Here is a 20,429-nt window from a genome sequence, read left to right as displayed (position 1 = left end):
CCTCAGTTGCAACACTCTGAGTTCCAAACTGCCTCTGGAAGCAACATCAGCACAAGACCTGTTCATTGGGAGCTTCAGGAAATGGGTTTCCATGGCCGAGCAGCTGCACACAAGCCTAAGAACACCATAAGCAATGCCAAGTGTTGGCTGGAGTGGTGTAAAACCCGCCACTATTGGACTCTGGAGCAGTGGAAAGGCGTTCTCTGGAGTGATGAATCACGCTTCACCATCTGGCAGTCCGACGGACTAATCTGGGTTTGGTGTATGCCAGGAGAACAGTTGTTGCAGGAGGAATAATGGTCTGAGGCTGTTTTTCATGGTTCGGGCTAGGCCAGATAGTTCCAGTGAAGGGAAATCTTAACGTTACAGCATACAATGATTCTGTGCTTCCAACTTGGTGACAACAGTTTGGGGAAGGCCCTTTCCTGTTTCAGCATGACAATGCCCCCGTGCACAAAGCAATGTCCATACACAATGATTTGTTGAGATCGGTGCGGGAGAACTTGACTGGCCTGCACAGACTCCATCAAACATGTTTGGGATGAATTGGAACGCCGACTGCGAGCCAGGCCTAATCTCCCAACATCAGTGCCCAACCTCACTTATGCACTAATGTGGCTGAATTGGAAGAAAGTCCCCGCAGCAATGTTCCAACATCTAGTGCAAAGCCTTCCCAAAAGAGTGGAGGCTGTTATAGCAGCAAATGGGGGAGCAACTCCATATTAATGCCCATGATTTTGGAATGAGATGTTGGACGAGCAGGTGTCCACATACTTTTGGTCCTGTAGTGCATATGGTGGTCAGCACAATAATCAAAGGGACTGGGGCTGCAACACAACCTGAATGTAAGTGTCCAGGCAGCCTCCTGACAGAGCAGCTGTCCTGTCCTAACCCTAACCCTGTCCCCTACAGGTGACACCAAGCGGTGACCCCTGTGGTGGGATCATGACCTGACCCTGCTGACACCTGAGGGGTGACATCCCCTCTCTGGTTCCGAGCTCCTGGCCCACATGAAAAGAAGCAGACAGACCTCTCTCGTCTAACTTACAGAACAGACCCCTCTCCTCTCTCACTCTCTCCTCTCTCACTCTCACTTACTCCTGTCACCTCTCTCATTCTCACTCCTCTATCACTCCTCAACTTACACACCAGACCCCTCCCACTTCTTAGCCAACACACCACTCTCACTACAAAATCAATAGGTTACTAGAAGATGATCTACTAAAATTCAAAAACAATTATTTTCCATCTACTATGAACAAAAATATTCTCAACTACCCGGGCCTGGCACTACAGACATAGGCAGTCCAGATTTGATATGGAAGTCTGTTTAGATCCCAAACCTGTCCTCCTGTTCCAATATGATCCCAACTCCACAGTGAAGCTGCTACAATAGTATTGTGCAGTGAAGCAGTATACTCCAGGCACGTTGGTGTGTAGACTGACTAGATCACAGCTAGTGTTATTAATATCACAGTAGATCAACACAATGGGAACATCCTTCCGTCCATATCCATCGACAGTCACCTCAACAATATGTCTGGTGTAGATAAAGAGGACAGAGGACCACTCCACTCCAAACAGGTATCACAGCATGTTTTTTTTATTTTACCAGGTAAGTTGACTGAGAACATGTTCTCATTTACAACATCAACCTGGGGAATAGTTACAGGGGAGAGGGGGGATAAATCAGCCAATTGTAAACTGGGGATGATTAGGTGGCCATGATGGTACAGTATGAAGACCAGATTGGGAATTTAGCCAGGACACCAGGGGTTAACTCTTACGATAAGTGTCATGGGATCTTTAGTGACCACAGAGAGTCAGGACACCCGTTTAACGCCCCATCCAAAAGACAGCACCCTACACAGGGCAATGTCCCCAATCACTGCCATGGGTCATTGGGATATTTAAATGTTTTTAGACGAGAGGAAAGGGTGCCTCCTACTGGCCCTCCAACACCACTTCCAGCAGCATCTGGTCTCCCATCCAGGGACTGACCAGGACCAACCCTGCTTAGCATCAGAAGCAAGCCAGCAGTGTGATGCAGGGTGGTATGCTGCTGGCATGGTGGTATGCTGCTGGCATGGCATGGTATGTCTGTTCCCGCCCCTGTCTGTGTCTGACGCTCTGTGACGCACTAGTTGTTTATCACAGTTCATCCCACCTGGGTCTCCATACAGAACTGTCTGTGACAGAGATAACCTTCCACTGTAACTTAATCTGTCCTGTCTGTACCACACCTTTCTCCAAACCCTGCTCTGTGGCTATACTATACCCCACTCCTCTCTCAAACACCGTGACCATCTGCTTTGTGACTCACCTGTGTTGTGACTAACCTGTGTTATTACAGCGCTGTGTCTACATGTCAATGACTAGTGACTTTGGTCCGCAGACCGACAGGTCAGACCACCAACTGAATAAATATTAACAGTTCCCAGAGGGAGAGTGTGTGTACCAAATGTCACCCTATTCCCTATATAGTGCAACACTTTTGAGCAGAGCTCTATGAGCCCATATGGATCTGGTCAAAAGTAGTGCACTATAAAGGGTTTAGGGTACCATTTGGAATGCAGACAGAATGTCCCTGGATGACAACGTCCAGGTTAACCTCTACATTCACGTCAGATCACTGTTCACTCCAATGGCCTCCATAACAGGATCACATCACAGGTTGAGTCCACCTGAGAAATCTCCCAGCAGCAAAGATAACTGACACTAAGCTGGCCAACTAGACAGTTCTTAGTGGAACAAAGGATCAGCGTGCTCAACTCGATCTTCGTACAGGTCTTTGAGTGCAGTGTTGTAAGGACACATGATAGAAAAGGAAAACCTCCAGTCAATGTCACTAGTCTTAAGATAGCAGCATCAGAGGTCACAGAAGTGAAAGAACTAAGACTTTCTGTGAGTTCAGGTCTTCCTCTCTCTTCTGACTAGCCTGTCCTGCCAGTTGTACATTGTATTGAGTACAGTAGAGTTCAGGTCTTCCTCTCTCTTCTGACTAGCCTGTCCTGCCAGTTGGACATTGTATTGAGTACAGTAGAGTTCAGGTCTTCCTCTCTCTTCTGACTAGCCTGTCCATATTGTTCTACTAAACCACATGGTGAGAGTGCCTCCAGCTCCATTCTTTGTCCCACAGCTGGAGGTGGGACTGTTGGGAACAGAACAGGGAATACGATCTGGGAATTCCACAATCTCGAGACATTCTGTTCCTCCTGACGTTCCAACGTCCCTTTCCTTTCCTCCATGGAGAAACGGCTGGACTGCATCCCAAATAGCACCCTATTGCCTGTAAGTGCACTACTTTTGACCAGGACCCATCAAAAGTAGTGCACTATATAGGAAATAGGGTGCCAATTGGGACGTATTCCAGGTCTGGCAGCGAGCCAGGACGAGAACTGCCTGTTACTACACAACCATGGCTGTAAAACCGTGTACAGTGTAATCATGTTATTGTGTACAGTGTAATGTTGCATTGTCACAATGACATGAAACCCAGCACGGTGGAGGGACAAAGGTCCGGAAGGTCACCAGAAGTAGGTGTGTTACTAAGGTGTGTGTGTGTGGCCGACCAACCTATCCCTACAGGGGATGCTCCTTCCTCTTCTTGCGCAACAAGATTCCCTTTAGAGGAACATTCCCTGGTAGTGTGCCAAATGTCATCCTATTCCCTAATAATATAGTGCACTACTTTTGACCAGGGTTCATAGGGATGCAGACTTGGAGAGGGTTGAGCTGACCCTGCTAGTACAAGCCCTAATCATTACCCTAACCCTGCCTGCCTGGTTGGCTGCCAACAACATGACAGAGATGCATGACAGAGTCCGGAATGATACAAGCGGTTAACAAAGCTAACTGGTTATACTGTTAAGTGTAGATCAACACCTCTACAACATTATCTAATGAAACATGCCCTTGTAAAAAAAAAAATACAATCACTACACTAGACTTGTCTACATTCTAAAGAAATAAGAGTAATGCTTGAGAGACAAATGCTCCCTGTATTAGTCCAATATAATAGAAAATCCTAAATATTCTCAACTATGTAATGACCAGACTGTAAGAAACCGATGGTGGTTTACTCACTGGTTATCTTCATCATACAGTCATTATGATGTGGTTCTACAGATGTTCTACAGACGTATTAGTTCTCCTCTTCCCACACATCAGTAAGTCACGTTAGATTCCAGCTCTCAAGTGCCACGACCTGCTGCTGAGAGATACTGATCTCTACTGATCCCTTTCACATCCAAACATCCCTGTTTCTCTTTCTTTCTCAATCCCCTCTCATTTTCTCATTCTCTCTCTCTCCCTCTCTCTCTCTCTTTTTCTCTCTCTCTCTTTCCATCTACCCTCAAACCGCCATGTGGCCACCCTATGTTCTCTCTCCAGCTCCACCCCTTTCTGCTGTTCCTTGTAGCCTCTATCCCTCCTCTACCCCTCCTCCACCCCCTCCATCCCCTCCTCTACCCCTCCTCCATCCCCTCCTCTATCCCTCCTCTACCCCTCCCCTCCTCTATCCCTCCCCTTCTCAATTCCACCTCTACCCCTCCTATATAACTCTTCTACCCTCCCCTCCTGTACCACTCCCCTCCTCTATCCCTACCCCTCCCCTACCCCTCCTCTATCCCTCCTCTACCACTCCTCTACCTCTACCCTCCTCTACCCCTCCTCTACCCCTCCCCTACCTCTCCTCTACCCTCCTCTTCCCTCCCCTACCCCTCCTCTATCCCTCCCCTACCCCTCCTCTACCCTCCTCTACCCCTCCTCTACCCTCCTCTACCCCTCCCCTACCTCTCCTCTACCCTCCTCTTCCCTCCCCTACCCCTCCTCTATCCCTCCCCTACCCCTCCTCTACCTTCCTCTACCCCTCCCCTACCTCTCCTCTACCCTCCTCTTCCCTCCCCCTCCTCTATCCCTCCTCTACCACTCCCCTCCTCTATCCCTCCTCTACCCCACCTCTACCCCTCCTCTATCCCACCTCTACCACTCCCCTCCTCTACCACTCCCCTCCTCTATCCCTCCTCTACCCCTCCTCTATCCGACCTCTACCCAACCTCTACCCCTCCTCTATCCGACCTCTACCCAACCTCTACCCCTCCCCTACCCCATCCCAACCTCTACCCCTACCCTACCCCTCCTCTACCCCTCCCCTAACCCTCCTCTACCCCTCCTCTGCCCCTCCCCTCTATCCCTCCCCTATCCCTCCCCTACCTCTCCTCTACCTCTCCTCTACCCCTCCCCTACCTCTCCTCTATCCCTACCCTACCCCCCGGTACCCACCTACCCAGCTCTGCCCACTACATCTCTCTCAGCACATTTTTGGCAGAGAACATCATGCCAGGAGCCAAGCAACAGGAGCTGTGCGTACCAATGCCTGTGTGCAATGTGGGACTTTTCTCTCCAAAGTCGTAATCCCAATGAAACCTCATCACTACAATCAAATGCTACATAAAAAAAAGAGTATAGTTTGGATCCGTGGCTTGAGAATCCTTTACTCATCCCAGAACTCCTTCCATCTCCCCCCACTACCACCTCCTCCCTGTCACACAGCCAGAGAGCTGGACATAGTTAGCTTTAGAGGGGGGAGTAAGGGAGGAGGAGGGAAGGGGAGGGAGAGGGAGGACGGGGAGTTTCTTGATCCAGATGTTTTTCCAGCAAATCGACGGAAAGGAAAAGCGTGGGCAGCTAAAGTGGGGAAAACCAAAGCATGACATAAAACCATGACATAAACCGTCAACAATCAGCAGCCATGAATCATACTTAGATCCTCAGAAAGCATCCCAAATGATACCCTACTCCCTATTTAGTGCATGAGAAAGAAAGAAAGAAATAAATAAAAAGAAAGAATGGATAGAGACAGTGAGCGAGAGCTGTGAAAACAATAGTTTAGTGCACTACTCCCCTGCTGTCTGTCTGACTGCCCTGGGGAAGGATTCAGGAGGGACAGCAGCCTGGTCACAAACAGACTACTGCTGCACACAATTATGATCACACTACCTTAGAATAACACCAGAAACACCTACTCAGTGATCACACTAGCTTACATTAACAGCCTGAGGCAGACAGACAGGCAGGAGGAAACAATATGCCCCTTCTAGACAACCACAACCACCACCTCAGATGTCTCATGTCTGAAACAAGTCTACATTTCCTCCTGTCTCTGTCTAACATTTCCTTGTCTAACAGAGTTCAATTGTGCATGGAAAATAGGAAGAGCTAATTGAGGCTTAAATAATTGTCTATAAATAGTAGTCTGTAGCCTCAATGGAGAGACCCTAAGTGACTGGTTGTACGTAGGTAGTTGTACATAGAGCCAGGAATAGACAGTAATAGGTCCAGTGAGGGCCTAGCAGAGTGCTGGCGAGGCAGTAGATGGATTATTAATATAGCCTAGCCCCAGGTTCTGTTGGTACACCTTACCCTCTCCATACCCCCTACCCCCTTCCAAGCGCTGGCTTCAGGCTCAGCCCCCAAGTCACTCTGCCAGTGTCGTGGGAACAATGTGGGTCTATTTTTCCGTTTCAGGTTTTAATTAACATCCCCCATGTCTCCATCATGGTCCTTTGCCACCCTCAGGGCTACATCCTAATACCTCTCCACCACCACTACACACAATACCCACTCATGACCCCATACCACAGCCCATACTTCAATACTTTCTACCAGGAGGGTTGTGATAGGGGCGGCAGTGAATGGGGCGGCAGGTAGCCTAGCGGTTAGAGCGTTCGGTCAGTAACTGAAAGGTTGCTGGATTGAACCCACAGCTGACAAGGTAAAAATATGTTGTTCTGTCCCTGAGCAAGGCACTTAACCCACTGTACCTCGGGCGCCGAAGACGTGGATGTCGATTAAGGCAGCCCCCCTCACCTCTCTGATTCAGAGGGGTTGGGTTAAATGCGGAAGACACATTTCAGTTGAAGGCATTCAGTTGTACAACTGACTAGGTACACCCTTTCCTTTCTTTCCCACGCACTCCCTAATCTACCCAAGGCGAGAGAGAGAGAGTGGGAGTGTGTGTGAGAGAGAGAGAGAGAGAGTGGGAGAGAGAGAGAGAGAGAGAGAGTGGGAGTGGGAGTGGGTGAGAGAGAGAGAGTGGGAGTGTGAGAGAGAGAGAGAGAGAGAGAGTGGGAGTGAGAGAGAGAGAGAGAGAGAGAGTTTGAGAGAGAGAGCGAATCACTAAAACAATACGGAAACACACTAAGGAAAAATAAGGAACAGCACGTCAGAAATCAGCTCAATGTAATTGAAGAATCCATAGAATCTAACCACTTCTGGGAAAATTGGAAAACTCTAAACAAACAACACAAAGAGTTATCTATCCAAAACGGAGATGTATGGATAAACCACTTCTTCAATTTTTTGGACTCTATAACAAAGAACAGCAAAAAACATATACATTATCAAATACAAATATTAAAATCAAATATTAAAGACTACCAGAACCCACTGGATTCTCCAATTACATTGAATACTACAGGACAAAATATAAACCTTCCAACCCAAAAAGGCCTGTGGGGTTGATGGTATCCTAAATGAAATTATAAAATATACAGACCACGAATTCCAACTAGCTATACTTAAACTCTTTAACATCATCCTCAGCTTTGGCATATTCCCCAATATTTGGAACCAAGGACTGATCACCTCAATCCACAAAAGTGGAGACAAATTTGACCCCAATAACTACCGTGGGATATGCGTCAACAGCAACCTTGGGAAAATCCTCTTTATTATCATTACCAGCAGACTCGTAAATTTCCTCAGCGAAAACAATGTACAGAGCAAATGTGAAATTGGCTTTTTACCAAATGGCCAGAGGGCCTGCTAAACAAATTGATGGAAAGTGGTGTTGGGGAGAAACATACAACATTTTAAAATCCATGTAAACAAACAAATGTGCAGTTAAAATTGGCAAAAAACACATTTATTTCCACAGTGCCAGGGGGTGAAACAGGGATGCAGCTTAAGCCCCACCCTCTTCAACATATATATCAAGGAATTGGCAAGGGCACTAGAACAGTCTGCAGCATCTGGCCTCACCCTACTACAATCTGAAGTCAATTGTCTACTGTTTGCTGATGATCTGTGTCACGATGTTCGTAGTAATGATCGGACCAAGGTGCAGCGTACGTTGAGTTCCACATAATTTTGATGAAACTTAAGCAAATACAAAATCAAAATAAAGAACAAACGAACCGTGATGACAATGCAGTGCTAAACAGGCAACTACACAGAAACAATATCCCATAACCCACAGGTGGGAAAAATGCAACTTAAGTATGATCCCCAATTAGAGACAATGATTACCAGCTGCCTCTAATTGGGAATAATACACAAACACCAACATAGAAAATAAACCTAGAACCCTACATAGAAATAATAAACTAGACTAAACACCCCTAGTCACACCCTGACCTACTATACCATAGAAAATACAGGCTTTCTATGGTCAGGACGTGACGATCTGGTGCTTCTGTCCCCAGAAGTAAATTTCAATAAGACACAAATAATGGTGTTCCAAAAAAGTTCCAGGTGCCAGGACCACTAATACAAATTCCATCTAGACACCATTGCCCTAGAGCACACAAAAAACTATACATATCTCGGCCTAAACATCAGCGCCACAGGTGACTTCCACAAAGCTGTGAACAATCTGAGAGACAAGGCAAGGAGGGCCTTCTATGCCATCAAAAAGAACATCAAATTTAACAAATAAAAAATGTATTTCACCTTTATTTAACCAGGTAGGCTAGTTGAGAACAAGTTCTCATTTACAACTGCGACCTGGCCAAGATAAAGCACAGCAGTTCGACACATACAACAACACAGAATTACACATGGAATAAACAAACATACAGTCAATAATACAGTAGAAAAAAGAAAAATCTATATACAGTGAATGCAAATGGGGTAAGATAAGGGTGGTAAGGCCATAAATAGGCCATGGTGGCGAAGTAATTACTATATAGCAATTAGACACTGGAATGGTAGGGGTGCAGAAGATGAATGTGCAAATAGAGACACTGGGGTGCAAAGGTGCAAGATAAATAAATAAATACAGTATGGGATGAGGTAGTTGGATGGGCTATTTACAGATGGGCTATGTACAGGTGCAGTGATCTGTGAGCTGCTCTGACAGCTGGTGCTTAAAGCTAGTAAGGGAGATATGGGTCTCCAGCTTCAGTGATTTTTGCAGTTCGTTCCAGTCATTGGCAGCTGAGAACTGAAAGGTAAGGCGGCCAAAGGAGGAATTGGCTTTGGGGGTGACCAGTGAGATATACCTGCTGGAGCGCGTGCTATGGGTGGGTGCTGCTATGGTGACCAGTGAGCTGAGATAAGGCGGGGCTTTACCTAGCAGAGACTTGTAGATGACCTGGAGCCAGTGGGTTTGGCGACAAGTAAGAAGCGATGGCCAGCCAACGAGAGCGTACAGGTCGCTGTGGTGGGTAGAATATGGGGCTTTGGTGACAAAACAGATGGCACTGTGATAGACTGCATCCAATTTGTTGAGTAGAGTGTTGGAGGCTATTTTATAGATGACATCGCCGAAGTCGAGGATCGGTAGGATGGTCAGTTTTACGAGGGTATGTTTGGCAGCATGAGTGAAGGATGCTTTGTTGCGAAATAAGAAGCCGATTCTAGATTTAATTTTGGATTGGAGATGCTTAATGTGAGTCTGGAAGGAGAGTTTACAGTCTAGCCAGACACCTAGGTATTTGTAGTTGTCCACATATTCTAAGTCAGAACCGTCCAGAGTAGTGATGTTGGACGGGCGGGGAGGTGCGGGCAGTGATCAGTTGAAGAGCATGCATTTAGTTTTACTTGCATTTAAGAGCAGTTGGAGGCAACGGAAGGAGATTTGTATGGCATTGAAGCTCGTCTGGAGGTTAGTTAACACAGTGTCCAAAGAAGGGGCAGAAGTATACAGAATGGTTTCGTCTGCGTAGAGGTGGATCAGAGAATCACCAGCAGTGAGAGCAACATCATTGATGTATACAGAGAAAAGAGTCAGCCTGAGAATTGAACCCTGTTGCACCCCCATAGAGACTGCAAGAGGTCCGGACAACAGGCCCTCCGATTTGACACACTGAACTCTATCAGAGAAGTAGTAGGTAAACCAGGCGAGGCAATCATTTGAGAAACCAAGGCTGTTGAGTCTGCCAATAAGAATGTTTAAAAAAAATATATATATATTTTATTTATTTCACCTTTATTTAACCAGGTGGGCTAGTTGAGAACAAGTTCTCATTTACAACTGCGACCTGGCCAAGATAAAGCAAAGCAGTGTGACACAGACAACAACACAGTTACACATGGAGTAAACAATAAACAAGCCAATAACACAATAAACAAGTCAATGACACAGTAGAAAAAAATAAAGTCTATATACAGTGTGTGCAAAAGGCATGAGGAGGTAGGCAATAAATAGGCCATAGGAGTGAATAATTACAATTTAACAGATTAACACTGGAGTGATAAATGAGCAAATGATGATGTGCAAGTAGAGATACTGGTGTGCAAAAGAGCAGAAAAGTAAATAAAATAAAAACAATATGGGGATGAGGTAGGTAGATTGGGTGGGTTATTTACAGATGGACTATGTACAGCTGCAGCGATCGGTTAGCTGCTCAGATAGCTGATGTTTAAAGTTGGTGAGGGAAATAATAGTCTCCAACTTCAGCGATTTTTGCAATTCGTTCCAGTCACTGGCAGCAGAGAACTGGAAGGAAAGGCGGCCAAATGAAGTGTTGGCTTTGGGGATGATCAGTGAGATCTACCTGCTGGAACGTGTGCTACGGGTGGGTGTTGTTATCGTACCAGTGAACTGAGATAAGGCGGAGCTTTACCTAGCATAGACTTATAGATGACCTGGAGCCAGTGGGTCTGGCATCGAATATGTAGCCAGAGCCAGCCTACTAGAGCATACAGGTCGCAGTGGTGGGTGATATAAGGTGATTTGGTAACAAAACGGATGGCACTGTGATAGACTGCATCCAGTTTGCTGAGTAGAGTGTTGCAAGCTATTTTGTAGATGACATCGCTGAAGTCGAGGATCGGTAGGATAGTCAGTTTTACTAGGGTAAGTTTGGCGGCGTGAGTGAAGGAGGCTTTGTTGCGAAATAGAAAGCCGATTCTAGATTTGATTTTGGATTGGAGATGTTTAATATGAGTCTGGAAGGAGAGTTTACAGTCTAACCAGACACCTGTGGTGATTGACAGAGTTGAAAGCCTTGGCCAGGTCGATGAATACGGCTGCACAGTATTGTCTTTTACCGATGGCGGTTATGATATTGTTTAGGACCTTGAGCGTGGCTGAGGTGCACCCATGACCAGCTCAGAAACCAGATTGCATAGCGGAGAAGGTACGGTGGGATTCGAAATGGTCGGTAATCTGTTTGTTGACTTGGCTTTCGAAGACCTTAGAAAGGCAGGGTAGGATAGATTTAGGTCTGTAGCAATTTGGGTCTAGAGTGTCTCCCACTTTGAAGAGGGGGATGACCGCGGCAGCTTTCCAATATTTGGGAATCTCCGATGATACGAAAGAGAGGTTGAACAGGCTAGTAATAGGGTTTGCAACAATTTCGGCAGATAATTTTAAAAAGAGAGGGTCCAGATTGTCTAGCCCGGCTGATTTGTAGGGGTCCAGATTTTGCAGCACTTTCAGGACATCAGCTATCTGGAATTGGGTGAAGGAGAAATGGGGGAGGCTTGGGCGAGTTGCTGTGGGGAGTGCAGGGCTGTTGACCGGGGTAGGGGTAGCCAGGTGGAAAGCATGGCTAGCCGTAGAAAAATGCTTATTGAAATGATCAATTATAGTGGATTTATCGGTGGTGACAGTGTTTCCTAGCCTCAGTGCAGCTGAGGGCAGCTGGGAGGAGGTGCTCTTATTCTCCATGGACTTTACAGTGTCCCAGAACTATATTGAGTTTGTGCTACAGGATGCAAATTTCTGCTTGAAAAAGCTATCCTTAGCTTTCCTAACTGCCTGTGTATATTTGTTCCTAACTTCCCTGAAAAGTTGCATATCACGGGGGCTATTCGGTGCTAATGCAGAACGCCACAGGAAGTTTTTGTGCTGGTCAAGGGCAGTCAAGTCTGGAGAGAACCAAGGGCTATATCTGTTCCTGGTTCTACATTTTTTGAAAGGGCCATGCTTATTTAAGATGGTGAGGAAGGCACTTTTAAAGAATGACCAGGCATCCTCTACTGACGGGATGAGGTCAATATCCTTCCAGGATACCCGGGCCAGGTCGATTAGGAAGGCCTGCTTGTTTAGGAAGGCCTGCTCGCTGAAGTGTTTTAGGGAGCGTTTGATAGTGATGAGGGGTGGTCGTTTGACCGCAGACCCGTTACAGATGCAGGCAATGAGGCAGTGATCGCTGAGATCTTGGTTGAAAACAGCAGAGGTATATTTGGAGGGCAAGTTGGTTAGGATGATATCTATGAGGATGCCCGTGTTTACGGATTTAGGGTTGACCCTGGTGGGTTCTTTGATCATTTGTGAGAGATTGAGGGCATCAAGCTTATATTGTAGGATGAACTGAATACTTGATTCAGTTATAGAACCCATTGCCCTTTATGGTTGTGAGGTTTGGGTGAAAAACCTGGTGAAGAGCCCCCTAAGAAAGCTGGTCCTGGGGCTCTGTTCACAAACACAAATAGACCCCACAGAGCCCAAATCATGAGAAAACAAAAAGAGAATTACTTGACACATTGGAAAGAATTTACAAAAAAACAGAGCAAACTAGAATTCTATTTGGCCCTAAACAGAGAGTACACAGTGGCAGAATACCTGACCACTGTGACTGACCAAAAACTAAGGAAATCTTTGACTATGTACAGTCTCAGTGAGCATAGCCTTGCTATGGCAGACCTGGCTCTCAAGAGAAGACATTGTAATTCAATTCAATTGAGAGAGAGAGAGAGAGGATGAGTGAGTGAGTGAGTGAGTGAGTGAGAGTATATTGATTGTCAATGTCAACAGCAGGATAACAGGAGGGCATGAGCTACAAATCTGAAGGCTGCAGGCTGCTGTTGCTGTCCTGACGTGTTCCAATGACACCCAATTCCCTACACTCTTAGAAAAAAAGTTGCTATCGAGAACCGAAAAGGGTTCTCAGGCTGTCTCAATAGAAGAACCCCTTTTGGTTCCAGGTAGAACCCTTTTGGGTTCCATGTAAAAACCCTTTCCACACAGGGTTCTACATGGAATCGAAAATAATTCTATCTGGAACCAAAAGGGGTTCTTCCTGGAACCCAAAAGAGGGTAGTGTGTACGGCCCAATATATCAGTGGAGCCAAGCTTCCTGCCATCCAGGACCTGTATACTAGGCGGTGTCAGAGGAAGGCACCAAAAATGACCTTGACTTACCTGCACCTCCGCACATTGACTCGGTACCGGTAGCCCCTGTATATAGCCTCGTTATTGTTATGTAATCCTATTGTGTTTAATTTTTTACTTTAGTTTATTTAGCATATATTTTCTTAACTCTATTTCTTGAACTTCATTGTTGGTTAAGGGCTTGTAAGTAAGCATTTCACGGTAAGGTTACACCTGTACCTGTTATATTCGGCACGTGACAAATACAATTTGATTTGATTTAACAGTAGCTAAAGCAAGGGGCTTTCGCAGAACACAAGTAGACTACAAACGCATGGTGGGCCGGACATGTCCTGAATTCGTGAAGGGAGCGCTACTGGAGAGCTACTGCCGAGAATTTGGAGCGAGCGAGAAGGCCGACGCTCCAGCCTTTGGGAATCTCGCTCTTGCGCTCCAGTAAAATTTCCGCTCCAGCTCAGCTCCGCTCGCATACTCTGGTATGGAGTTGAAACAAGAGCAGCACAGCTGTAGCAACACTGCATGCACCCCGTGGAACAGCTCAGAAGATCACCCAGAAAGACCAGCCTTTCATCTGGCAGAATAACAGCTCTTAAACTGACTCTCCGATTCTCTCTTCCAACATAGTCACCAATCCTTTCACCCATCACAGAGCAGACTTCTAATGCTATTAGAACAATAGATACCTTCGACAACACAGTGACACACCATGTCTCAACTACACAAGACACAAAGACATATTACAACAACATACCTTGATAGTCACTTTCACACCCACCACTGTCTACAATGTCTACTATAACAACAGCACCAAAACATCCAGCGCACACAGGGATGTAAAAACCCCTTCAGACTCTGAATTTGTTATATGGCTGCTGCCCCTTTAATTTAAACACAGTGAACTTTTTAGAATGACGCATCCTCAAGGGGTTTTAAAGACATGGGGGGTTACTTCAAGTTGTTTTCAAAAAGCAGACATCACATATGTTCTAAATCAGAGCTTCTACATGGTGAAGACTGGTCCTGATCTCAGAGATACACCCGAGCTTTACATTTCTTCAACCACCACTGTGATTTACAGACCTGTTCCTGGCTGAGGGAAGGATGGGGTAGTGGTCTGGTCTGGTCTCACAGGGTAGTGGTGTTCCCGTCTCCCCACTACTCTTGACCATAGTACTTCCCAGATCTAAACCTCACCCTGACCCACATGAATCCCTTTACCAAGTCCTGGAAGAGAAATCCTGGAAGAGAGGCCTGTACCAAGAAACCTCACGACCCCAGGCAGGGCTGAGGAAACACCTCGACAGATCCCGTACACTCTCCACAGCCCCTCACACCTCTACCCCACTCAGCCAGCAGCTCCAAACAGATCATAAATCAAACAGCCATGCATTCTGTGAAATACATACAGTGATCAATCTCAAGCTTTAGCCCCCACCTCAGCCCCAAATTCTACATAAACACTTCCAGGCGATGGAGCGGGGCCATTTTCCCACACATGCTAAAGTGTTTTGACAGCTATCTTGGAGGCCCTTCATAGAGCAGAGAAACACATAAACTTTGGCTTTTGGAGATTTCCTTTTTCATTTCAACAAGGCATACGTCTGTCACCCCCTCTCAACACATTGTGTACCACCACCACCCCTCCTCGCTGTTCAGGAATCAGACCATGAGTCGCAAATGGCACCCTATTCCCTATATAGGGCCCATAGGACTTTGGTCAAAAGAAGTGCACTATATAGGGAAAATGATTCCATTCAGGATGCATCCAGAGTGTTATTTGTTAACGTTAAGAGATAACCTGAGTAGTTCAGTATGGGACATAGAAACACTACCATACCAGATGACTGATGTAAGTTCCCAAATAGTGAACTAGCTACTAAATGGTTACACTTAACTCAGAAGTTTTATTTTCTTAGAAGAACGATAACATCAAACATAGCCTTTTTATCTTCTGTTGTTTTAGGTCTACGAGATATAGAGCAGTGTTATCAAACTAGACATCGGCATGAAAAATCCACAGACCTGTGTGAGGCCAGAGAGTTATAGAGAGGGCTAATACCTGTGGCCAGAGGTACTGTATAGGGCAGGCTGTAGAGAGAGAGAGAGAGAGTAGAGAGGTACCTGTTGGCATTGGTGGGTCTCTGGGTCCAGATACAGGGAGAGGAAACAGGCTCCAGCCAGAGAGAGAGACAGAGAGAGAGACAGAGAGAGAGAGATGGTCCCCACACCACACCACTGCATGCCTGGCTGTCCTCCTGCTACTGCTGCCACAACTACAACAGTCTTACTGACAGTCTCTCTCTCTCTCTCTGTTCTACCCCCCCCCCCCCCCCCCCATAATGTAAGCCTGTATGCTGTAATTCTCCTGTCTTTGATTGCATAGCGCACACACACACACACACACACACACACACACACACACACACACACACACACACACACACACACACACACACACACACACACACACACACACACACACACACACACACCATGTGGTGGTGCAGTTACACATCACTACCAGAGGAGGACAGCAGAAACGATGAACCCAGTGACGTGAGGAAACCGAGTGGAACAGTGACGACAGGCTACTGAGTCACCAGGAGGCACAACCAATAACCTCTCATCTCTACATCTTATTCCACTCGAATTGCCATGAAAACACCCTGTTTATGTTCCAACACACACACACACACACACACACACACACACACACACACACACACACACACACACACACACACACACACACACACACACACACACACACACACACACACACACACACACGCACGTGCACACACACAAATACAAACATACACCCACACACACTCCATCTGAGGTTAATGTAAAGATCAAGAGAGGACTTCACTTTCAAATGACACAATCACAGTCCACAGTTAATACATACTGACCGAATAAAGTATTATTTCAGTAACTGTTACTGACATACAATTAGTTAGTACCTGGTTATTGACTTGATTTGTGCCACTTTGCACTGGGACATTATTCCGCTAATAAGCATTTCCCCTCAGGAATGTGATTGACCTTTGAGTTGAGCTGAGCAGTGAGAGTTTTCCAGCCTGGTTCTGTTAATATATGACTTGTGTGTATCGTTACACTGGAGCTCAGGTATGTAGACAATCATTAGCCTGCTCTATGACTGGGCTGGTCTGCACATGACAGCTGTCAGGTTAGACACACAGGTTGTAGGAGAGGCAGGACTGCTGCTAAATGGGACCAGGGTTGTCATTTGGCCTGTAGCCTGTGCGACACATCACTTTCCCTAGAGAAATAGATAAGAAGTCCTTGTCTGCCACCATCAGGGTCGTGTTGAATAGGGCACAACATAGGCTCTGTCACAGGCTTTCACCCTACCTCGAAACCTGGGAGGCCGAAGCTTCTTCCTGTTAAGGTACTGTATCCTTAATATGATCAACATGGCTATATTTTACAGAGGGTTATCATGGTGGCTAGCAGGCCTGTAGCCTGGTTCTATGATGCATAATAACCCTTAAGTCATATAGCTACTGTACACAACCACCAAGTCAGGTAATCTACAGTACACAACAACCATGCACCTTCAGTCCAAACTGCTAGTTATCATAGTCCTCCTGAGGAGACAGACAGACAGATTCTCTCCAGCCTATTACTATTCAGCTGCCAGGCTGTAACTCCTACCAGTAGATGAGGTGCCAACAGTGTCCTGAGCCCTGAGACAGAGAGAGAGAGAGAGAGCTAATGGTCTTCACAGAGAGAGAATGGAGCCATTGGCTGCAACAAGAGATTCACAGGGGGGTCAGAGGGCCGTTATGAAGGGCCACTAGAGGGTCAGGCTCGGGGGTCAGCTAGGAGGTCAGACTGGACAGGAGGACCTGTTCCAAACACAGACCCCTCAGTGAAGACATGAAGAAAACAAACGGTGTCAGCGAGCCAGCCTTTCTTCATGGTTTAGAGTTCTACCACAGTAAAACACCATTTCAGTCTTTAAATCCCAGGCAGCCATATACAGCACAGGAGGTTGGTGGCACCTCAATTAGGGAGAACGGGCTCGTGGTAATGGCTGGAGCGGAATAGGTGGGTGTGGGTGTGGCTATGATCCGTAAATTGAAAGCAGACCACTACCTGAAATCTACTTCACAAAATGTAAATAATCCATCCAAATTTTGGCAAGTAGTGAAAGGTTTGGAGTGCAAAAAAGATTCCCAAATAATTGTTGGTCGATACACAGATTGTAACCGAGAGAACCCCCCTATGAATTTACCTGACACCCCTGTGCACTCCTTCACCAGGTTCTACTTCTCATCCTTCTCTGATTCAGAGGTGTGTAAAGCCCTGAAAGAAATTGATTTTAAAAAATCCCCTGGCCCTGATGAACTAGACCCCCGCCTCCTACACCTAGCTGCAGACATCATTGCTCCCCCCTTAACATGTATTTTGGCAAGTAGTGAAAGGTTTGGAGTGCAAAAAAGATTCCCAAATAATTGTTGGTCGATACACAGATTGTAACCGAGAGAACCCCCCTATGAATTTACCTGACACCCCTGTGCACTCCTTCACCAGGTTCTACTTCTCATCCTTCTCTGATTCAGAGGTGTGTAAAGCCCTGAAAGAAATTGATTTTAAAAAATCCCCTGGCCCTGATGAACTAGACCCCCGCCTCCTACACCTAGCTGCAGACATCATTGCTCCCCCCTTAACATGTATTTTTAACCTCACGCTTGATGTTAAGGAAATCTTCAAGTTATGGAAATCTGCTTTTTACTGCCTCTCCTGAAAGGTGGAGATCCTTCGCTACTTGACAACTCTCGACCCATATCAAAATTGTCTGTACTGTCAAAGGTACTGGAGTCCTTAGTTAGTAGGCAGCTAAAGACCTACTTCCAAGAAAACAACATCTTAAATGGAATGCAATCAGGTTTTAGGTCTGGCCACAGCACTGTTTCAGCAATATTGAAGGTTTTAAATGACATCCACTGTGCTCTTGATAAGAAGTTACATTGTGTGTCTGTTTTTATTGACTTGTCGAAGGCTTTTGACACCGTGGACCATGTTGTGTTAGTGCGAAGGTTAAAATGTTGTGGAATTACTGGTCATGCTCTAGATTGGTTTATAAATTACCTATCAAATCGTACACAATGTGTAATGGCGGATGGTTGTAAATCTGAGTCCATAGAGGTGTGCTCAAGTGTTCCGCAAGGTTCTATTTTGGGCCCACTGTTGTTCATTTTATATATCAACAACATTGGGGATCTTATTGAAACAGCGGATGTACATTTTTATGCAGATGATACTGTTCTTTATTCAAGTGGTAGTAGTTTATCTTTAGCTTTTGAAAATGCCAAAAGAGCATTTAACATCATACAACAGAATCTGTATGATTTAAAGCTGATTCTAAATTCGGGTAAAACAAAATGCATGGTATTTTCAAATGCCAGGCATGTTACAAATCATGTCATTGCTACATTGGCTGGACATACTATAGAACAAGTTAAAGTGTCCAAATATTTGGGTGTGTGGGTTGATGATAAGCTGAGCTTCACTGTGCATGTAGAGAACTTGATAAGGAAGCTCAAGCTGAAAATAGGATTTTATTACCGGCATAAGGCTTGTTTTTCTTTTGAGGCCACGAAGGAGCTGGTACGATGTACATTACTGTCGGTTTTAGATTTTAGTGATGTTATATATATGCAGGCCTCAGCCACTACCCTGAGAGCACTTGATTCAGTGTATCATGCAGCCCTCAGGTTCATTACAAATCAGAAACGTCTAACACATCATTGTGATCTCTACAGCGCTGTTGGCTGGTCGTCATTGACCTTGTGTAGGCTTAAACACTGGTATACACTGATTTATAAGGCCATATTGGGTAAAATGCCATTTTATCTCTGTTCTTTTTTAGTCAGGTCAGTAAATAAATATCAATTACGGTCCCATTCTGATTTGCTTCTAACAGTACCAAAAATTAGAACAGGTCATGGTAGAAATGGTTTTAGTTACTTAGCTCCGTGGTCCTGGAATTCTCTCCTGAACATTTTAAAATGTGATGATCTAGTTGCGTTGGTGGAGTTTAAACGCTTGATCGATGTATATATCATAGAAGAGTGTAATTGTTTTTAGGCCAGCTGTTTTTAGTCAAGCTGTTTTTAGTCAAGACGTTTGTGTTTTTAATGTAAAATGTTGTGTTAGTGTATGTAAGTTGTTTAGTCTGAAACATTGTTCCCTCTGCTGCTATTGGACCAGGTCTCTCTTGGAAAAGAGATGTCATCTCAATGAGAAAAAACCTGTATAAATAAAGGTCAAATAAATAAAAAATGTAAAGGTGGAATGGTATCAAATACATCAAATTCATGGTTGTCATGCGTCTGATGCCATTCCATTTATTCCATTCCAGCCATTATTATGAGCCGTCCTCCCCTCAGCAGCCTCCACTGATATGCAGTATATCACCACTACAGATACATGTGCAGCTATAGATATAGGTAGAGATATATAGAGATAGAAATAGACAGCCAGTTATACAGGAATTTAGTCTTGATAAACATACCAGGGCCAAAGCACCAATATCCACTACTCCAGACATGATCTATTGCATTAACTCTGACTGAGCAGTTGACCAATCTTCTGGGTTCTGCTCTGCTCTGTGGAGACAGAGTATTTTACAATGGGTTTGCCAGTAGAACATCATCCAAAGCAAATTGAAGTTCGGATGAAAATAACTTTGGGCGTTAGACAGGAATTCTGCGAGGAATTTCTCTCCATGACGGCATGAAAAGATCATTGACTGTGGACAAAGGGGGTATTGTGTACGGCCATAGGGGGCAAAGGGGCGGACAACCACGTGTGTGAGGGTCTGTGTTTGTGAGTATGGGGGAATTGGACACAGAGGACCTATATAGTTATATTCGGATGTGAAGTGTTGGGTTTTTCCACTCGCCTTAGTAGCAGCAGCAGCAGATACAAGGGGAGATGCAGTCAGTCTGCTCTATAGATCTAGAGAGAGAGATTGAGTTGGACTGCAGGAATATTGACAGGAAAGAGACACATTCCCCTAGAATAGAACACAGGCCTCTTCCCTCGTACA

General features: G+C 45.5%; 1 protein-coding gene across 5 annotated transcripts in view; it reads right to left on the bottom strand.

Moving 5' to 3' along the window:
* Positions 1 to 20,429, bottom strand: part of LOC139548895 (stAR-related lipid transfer protein 13-like) — a 131,897-nt gene that overhangs the window by 21,089 nt on the left and 90,379 nt on the right. Inside the window, exon 1 of one of the 5 annotated variants that reach the window (XM_071358830.1) lies at positions 4,087 to 4,382. The exons of the other annotated variants lie outside the window; for them this stretch is intronic. Coding sequence (XP_071214931.1) covers positions 4,087 to 4,102 — 16 coding nt within the window. The 5' untranslated portion in view covers positions 4,103 to 4,382. Of the gene's footprint in view, positions 1 to 4,086; positions 4,383 to 20,429 lie in introns of those variants that run through there. 5 annotated transcript variants of the gene reach the window in all.

Source organism: Salvelinus alpinus, chromosome 22 (assembly GCF_045679555.1).
Source record: "Salvelinus alpinus chromosome 22, SLU_Salpinus.1, whole genome shotgun sequence".
Taxonomy (NCBI): domain Eukaryota; kingdom Metazoa; phylum Chordata; class Actinopteri; order Salmoniformes; family Salmonidae; genus Salvelinus; species Salvelinus alpinus.
Note: the sequence above shows the minus strand (reverse complement) of the source record. Positions and strands in the feature narration are given on the sequence as shown.